The 7,364-nt window shown below is 29.8% G+C and overlaps 1 protein-coding gene across 3 annotated transcripts; it reads right to left on the reverse strand.

The window, feature by feature from the left end:
- Positions 1-3,512: 3,512 nt before the first annotated feature.
- Positions 3,513-6,780, reverse strand: RAD51B (DNA repair (Rad51) family protein). Of its 3 annotated transcripts, none has more exons than XM_078957998.1 (12): positions 6,607-6,780; positions 5,676-5,789; positions 5,358-5,510; positions 5,155-5,258; positions 5,011-5,074; positions 4,864-4,919; positions 4,687-4,767; positions 4,437-4,496; positions 4,214-4,284; positions 4,035-4,142; positions 3,803-3,946; positions 3,513-3,712 (listed from the first exon to the last, which is right to left on the reverse strand). In XM_078957998.1, the coding sequence occupies exons 1-12, from the start codon at positions 6,688-6,690 to the stop codon at positions 3,687-3,689; spliced, it is 1,065 nt and encodes a 354-aa protein (XP_078814124.1). In that variant the 5' UTR covers positions 6,691-6,780; the 3' UTR covers positions 3,513-3,686. The 3 variants fall into 3 exon arrangements, with proteins under 3 accessions (XP_078814124.1, XP_078814123.1, XP_078814125.1); XM_078957997.1 differs by having other exon boundaries at positions 4,214-4,305; positions 6,607-6,778; XM_078957999.1 differs by lacking the exon at positions 4,437-4,496 and having other exon boundaries at positions 4,214-4,305; positions 6,607-6,779.
- Positions 6,781-7,364: the final 584 nt, after the last annotated feature.

The following is a 7,364-nucleotide window of genomic DNA, read 5'->3' on the forward strand; positions in this document are numbered from 1 at the left end:
AAGCTTAGCCAAACAACCTCTTAAATAATATGTGGAATTTAATAAAATGGAAAGAAACAAAACCATAAAATAACATGTGGAAAAAAATTTAATATAAAATAAGGGCTAATGACATATGGCAAAAAGAATAACAATGTGACATATGACAAAAATGATTTTTATTTATTAGAGTAGATATTGACTAATCATGATGAAATATTATTCAAAGAGCACCCATCCCTTTTAGTTGGCAACTCTACTACAATTTGTCAGGGCCGACCCTAGGGGAGTTCAAAATGTGTTGATGAACAGGGCCCATTCTCTATTAGGGGCCCAAAATTTTATCCGTATGTAATACCAACTATATTTATTTAGCATCCAAATGTTTTAGGCTAATCAATTGGGAAACAGAACACCCAAACAAGCCAAAATTTGAAGTGACGATTTGTTTCTCGATCATACGCGTGAAAAAAGATAAATGATAGCAATGATTTGTCGATAGCCATCCTTGGTAAATGTGTTTTCTTCGAACCATTTGTCGATTCGCATCCAGCAACAATGTTCTTGTCTACTTTTTAGTGTCAACTATTTATCGATTCACATCCAACAACAATTTGTCGATTAACACAGTTCATTCATCTTTGTGGTTAATCAGAGGATGTTCTTGTTTAGTTATTTATCGCGTATCTTTTTTAGACAAAAAGTACTTCATATTCTAGAGCAATAAGGAATCCAATAAAGGTACGTATTCATTCATTATACCATACTTACCGTAGGTGGATAATTATTTAATTGTCATTTTAGTGTGACTATTCTAAAGTTTTTTGATTTGCTAAAAGTGTATTCATATTTTTTTGCAGGATTTTTGGTTGTGTAATGTGTTGAAGGTCTGCCATTTTCAGTCTTTGGTTTGTTATGTGGGGAATTGTTGTGGTTCTTTCTGCTTTATTTCATTGTCTAATTGAAAACTTGGGGTTTTTAGATCCCAGGGTAAGTGCTTGTTTAGTTGCTATTGATGTTTTTATTTTTTTATTTTTGTATTGATACATCAAGCCAGCTTCCTACTGGCATTCTTATGTTAATAAAAAGTCTTGTTGTTCAAAAGAACAATAATATTATACAAACACACAAATCAAAAGTAAGATAATCCATAAGAAGGAATCAATGCTTCTATTTACCTTGAAGTTGTCCTTGAGTACCTTACTTGCTAACCTAATTAATTTTTTTCTATTTTGTTTGATGATGATGAGACTATAATCCGTTGATCAACTAAATGTTTAATCTAGGGATTTTGTATATTGACTTTAATTCTATCACACTTTTGTATATGACTCAGCTGCAAATGACCGGTGCAATAGGAATAGGATTATATCATCAGTTTTAATCATTTTTACCTTATTTTGGACTTATTTTTACCAAACTGCACATGACCTCTAAAATCTCGGGACCGACCCTGCAATTTGTATTTTCATGTTAGTAAAATATATTTTCATGCTTTTAGTTGTCATCTACAACAATCCATCTACGGACAAAGCATGTTTTTCTTTATGGAGCAAATAGATAGTTTCATCGACATTACGTGTTTATTCTATAAATATAAATATTTACTTTATGACTCTTATAAATGTGATTACTAACCGGGCATAGTCTTACTATTTAGTGTTCGAGCATACTGCACAATGGCTCAGACGACTTGCTCCAGTATCATCATATTTGTAAATCACACTTAACGACCATGACTTGTGATTCACTAGAGTATATTAAATCAGTAAAAGTGTAAAACACCCTCATTGTTCATCGGTTTGTTCTTTTAATCGAGAAAATATATGAGAGCATGGGGGAATCAATTCACAAATGATCTAAACTATTAATAACATGATGAATTTTATTTGTTTTCTTTGTTTTACAAATTTTCTTATTATGTATTTGTTTACAAATTTTGATTTTTCGAATATTTGGTTTTCAAGACCTAAGCTTAATTGATTTTTTTACAATTTGGTTATCTTCGTTCATTTTTAACCAAATTGTTTTTTTTAATAAGTCTAGCTCTGTTGTTCATTATTTTGTTTTTTGATTGTGAAAATATATGAAAGCGTGGGAAAATTAGTTTCAAAACTGATCTAAATTATCATGAACATATATGATATATAAAAGCATGGGAAAATTAGTTTGAAAATTGATCTAAATTATCATGAAAAAGGTAAATTTTATGGCTAAGATTTTGTTTTCTTTGTTTTATCGTTATTACTATCGTGTATTTGTTTACTAATTTTGAGTTTTTAGAATATTTGGTTTTCAAAACCTAGAATTGTATTTGTTTTTTTTTTTTATTTGATTAACTTGATTCGATTCTTCCACCAATTTGTTGTCTGACTCTATTTTTTGATTGTGAAGATACATGAGGAGCGTGGGGAAATCAAATTCATAATTATGCTAAAATATTAAAAACATTATGAATTTTATGGCTAAAACTTTGTTTACCTGTTTTACTTTTACAGTTTTTGATTATGTATTTGCTTACAAATTTTGAATTTATCTAATATTTGGTTTTCAAGACCCAGACTTTTTTTTTTTTTTTTTTTTTTTTTTTTTTTTTTTTTTTCATTTTATAACTTGATTTTAACAAAACTGTTGATTTTTATTTGATGTTTCATTTTAATATGTATGTATCCATTGTTCATCTTTGTTCTTTTGTTCATGAAAATATTTAAGAGTGTGAGGAAATGAGTTTCACAATTGATATCTAAAGTATTAAAAACATGATGAATTTTATGGTCAACATCTTGTTTTCTTTGTTTTATAGTTTCGATTCTTATGTATTTGTTTACCAATTTTAGAATATATGTCTTCAAGACCTTATTTTAAGTGGGTTTTTTTCATTTTGATATAACTTGATTTATTTTTAAAATTTTGTTTATTTTTATTTAATTTTTTACACATTGATACAATTTTAATGATTTAATTTACATACAATAACCATTATGGACCAAATGAGTAAAAAAATTGTAGAAGACTAATAGTTGCTAAAAATGATAACCCATTTACTTCTTCTATCTTTTTTACACATTGATACAATTTTGTTTTAACTTCATTTACCTTTTTATTAGTAGGCTTTTAATGTATGAATTTGACAAATGTTGTAAACATGATAACCCATTTGCTTCTTCTATCGCTCATTGGTCATCATCCTCTTGATTTCAGTTATTAATAACAACTCAAATATTTTTTTTGTTTTTGTTTTTCATCCAATTGAGTTGGCTTACTAATCATTTCAAATTCTAGAGTGGACATAGCCACATAAGCATTCATAGTTTCATGTTAAACGTACAAATTCATACTTTTAGTACCAAGGTTTGTCATATACAAGGATCCATCTATGAACAAAACATGTTTTTCTTTTTAAAGACTCTTGTTCATATATTGATATATTGTTCCTAACTAAATTAACTTATTATGTTTATTCCTGTTTCTATTTGTGAGTATTAAGTCTCGATGTGTGTATGTAGATTATCTTCTTTGTCTTGCCTCTTGAGTTGCCTTCTCAAATAAATAAATTTCAAAACGTTCATAGAAGTTAAACTTATTACCCCTTCAAGTACTTCACATTTAGTATTTTCATTTTCAAAATCATCAAATGATTAACCTTACTACCCACAATGGAATTGTATTACACTTTGAAACATAGAAACATACTTTCATCTTCATCTCTATGATAAAATTATGTCACTATGACCTGCATTTCAAATTTCATGAAATAAGTGAAAAAACATGGCATTCATGTAAATTTGGAATATAACTTAAACAAAAAAGATTAGAAACAAACCTTGATGATCAATTGCATTGATTTGTGGTCCTCTCATTTCTATTCCATCATCATTAAGCAAAAGAATCCCAGATGAAGTAATTTTAAAAGGAAATGAAAGAGGTGGAGACATTGGAGATTTTGCCACCTTTATAAATCTTTTCCCTACAACACAACAACAATATTAGATATATAATTTATAAATGAGTGATTTACAAATTGTGAGTTAATGATTAATAATCAAGTAAGCAACCTGATCTAGATTCAAGAACAAGGCGAATAGTAACAGCATGAGCCCAGTGAATCCCCAAAGCAGCAACAAGATGAGAATCAAAATTTCCACAATCGTCCCTCCTCTCCCCTATATATAACAGGGTAGGGTAGTTTTGTAATTTTGTGATTTGTGTTATGGTGATTTGAGTTCATTCATACCTTGGAAAGAATAATTAGAGATTTCAGTAGCACTTCGAGATCTCACTTGGTTTGTCATCACCACAGGTATTCTTGAAAACTCAGCAAGTGACCTTGATTAATCAATAGTTTAATAATAAATATAAAGTTATACAAAAAGCTTTTCAACGATGAGGAGGAGGGCATTCACGTCTTTTTCACAGTCCAAAAGGGTACAAAAGGGAAAAAGAAAGAAAGGTCTCACTTGATAAATGATATATGCCAACCCAATGGATGTTGCCTTGGAGGTCCTTGTTCATATTCCCTAATATATATATATATATATATATATATATATATATATATATATATATATATATATAACATAAAACCACCATTTTATTCGATAAATATTGCATATTCATATGTATAATGTTTATTTGTCATACAATATACATACAAGACATGAGAATCAGAGAGCTTAAAACATAGATTACTAAACCGAGTTAACTCACCCGGACACAAGAGCAGCCATACTATCAACAACTAGCAACTTCACTTGGTTCTGCAGAAGTGAAACTTTAATTTTCTGCAAACTGGAAACAAAAATAGTTTTAATAAAAATTGAGTTAATTAAAAATGGAGCACATTTAATTCGCACAAAAAAAAGGATATTATCAAACCTTTTTTACCTCTCAGTGAACTCACTCAAAGAACCAGGTCTTAAAACTGTGATCCTACCTGCCATCTGGACAAAAAATAATAATAATAATAATAAGAAGAAGAAGAAGAAAAATATTTGAGAGACTAAAGAAATCATCTTATTAAGCAAGAGACACCTCTTTTGCCATGCCTTCCAAGTGAAATATTTCTGGGAAGCTATTAAGACCAATTTCAATTAACCTGTAAACAAAAGATCAAATTTTTTTTTTTAATTTTTTAGAAGTTAAGAATTAATATTAGGTATAAAAGCAAAGTGATACCTTCTTGAACTAAATTTGGATTCTACATCAATATATATTACATGACCATCTAACCCTCCATAACAAGATGGCAATGTAGCCAAAACAGAAATCTTCAAACAAAACTGCAACCAAAAAAGATCATCAACTCCTTCTTTCTTGACCTAAAAAGATGATCAATTATTGTAAATTTGTAATGAAGTGAATGTTTGACTTTGACATACTTGTGTTTTACCGATTCCTGCGGGCCCTACTAACTCAGTCAAAGCACCAAATGGGATTCCACCAGATAATGCTGCATCAAGACCCTTCAGATGTGTGGGAAGATGACCTGTCAAATACTCATTTTGCATACGTTGCTCCAACAGGGATTGAACCTAAAACCACAGCTGCTACACAGAATTAGGAATTCAATCACAATCATCCCAAAAATCTCAATATATCATCATAATTGGACTGTATATTTATGTATTCGCAGATTTTAAAACATGAAAAAAGAATAGACGAATAACTCACAAACATAAAGAGAATAAACTTGTTACCGTTTGATATGGAGGAGAAGCAATCTCACTAATGAGGGCTACTGCCAAAGTCACTTGAGTCAAACTCACATCTAACAATTCCATCAGCTCGAATTCAGTCAATGATAAAGCATCCTAAAAGAAAAAAGATTTTAAACAATGATGTTTAAATTCAATGACTTACTTTACAGCTTATAATCGAAATCTTCTTGTTTTGGAAGAAAAGATGGTGCATAACAACAACATAGTGATTTATACCTTAAATGGTTGTATGGTTTCATTGTAGTGATATATATTTGAGATGCCAAACAGAATAAGGTCTTTACGAAGCTTTACAAGAAAAAAAAAAGAAAAAAAACAATAACAAAGGAGCTTCTAGTACAATCAGTATAGTAATTGCTCCTCGTATTAAACAGAGGTTTGAAGGAGAAAAAAAACAAAGGGTATTTCATATTTGGGAAACAATGACAAAAGGACAACTTGGTGAAATCAAAGTGGGAAACAATGATGCAAATGAAGATTAAAGGTGTTGGAAGTGTTCGTTTCAGCATCATGATGGAAGATTAAACTTTAAAGGTGAAGGGATAATTACAAAGTGTACAAGGGATAGGTTGATCTTTAAGGAAGAAAAAGAAAAATGTTAGTTTCTCAAATGTGATGAAATTTTAGGAAATTCGTGTTGAGGAAGGGTTTGTTATTATTTGACTCAAAATCGTTTTCTTTAGATGTTCAATTAACTTGATGTTTATCCACAAAAACGGTTGTGTTTGTATCAGCAGTACTCTTAGTCCTGTTTCGTTGTTATTGTTTCTTCGTAAGATTGAGAGAGAAGAATGACTTTAATACAGACCACAAGAGAATACAGAATCCAAATGAGAAGCAGATTCGGTTAAACTACAAGAATAAAAACCCTAATCATGAGTAATAGAGTTTGAATCGGAAGCATGTGTACCTTTGCGGTGATGATATTGCGAGCAGCGAATATGTGCCCAATCGATTTCGGAAGCCCCATTTCGCTGATTAGCTTGTTCGCCATATCCCTCCCGCCAAAATATGATTAAAGGGATTTCTTCCACGGAGACGCATGAGAAAATTTATATAGTCCGAAACATTTCCTTAATTTTGTAAACCGTGAGACAAGCGGTCTTTGTTTTGGTTCTCAAAATGTTTAAATTTATTGTTAACGAATCTACGAAGACTGTAATTTAATTTCATATTTTGTTAGGTTACAGTAAATGAAATTTAAATATTATGAAATAACAGTAATAGGACCAAAATTATCGAGTTCAATAAAATCTAGGGACCATTTATTTAAATTAAGCCAATTCCCTCACAAAAATCTATAATATATATAAAAAACAAAATTGGGACCAAAAATATCAATTTCAACAAAATAAAGGGATCATTTATGTAAATCAAGCCAATTTAGGGACCATTTATTTAAATTTAGCTAATTCCATCACAATGTAAAAAAAATAAAAAAATAAACCAAAAGTGTCAATTTCAACAAAATTTAGGGATCATTTTTGTAAATTAGACCAATTTCCTCATAAAAATCATAGTTTTTCATAGAGTGATTGTTACGGAACTTTTGGAAGCGTTTGGGAGCTTCTATCTTCTAGTTTTTGATAAAACGTTATAGTTTAAACAAAAAACTTCTTTTGGCAGTAATAGTGTATAGCTTTTAGAGCATCCACAATGAAGAGTTTA

The sequence above is a fragment of the Lactuca saligna genome, chromosome 5 (genome assembly GCF_052625555.1).
Source record: "Lactuca saligna cultivar CGN05327 chromosome 5, ASM5262555v1, whole genome shotgun sequence".
Lineage (NCBI taxonomy): Eukaryota > Viridiplantae > Streptophyta > Magnoliopsida > Asterales > Asteraceae > Lactuca > Lactuca saligna.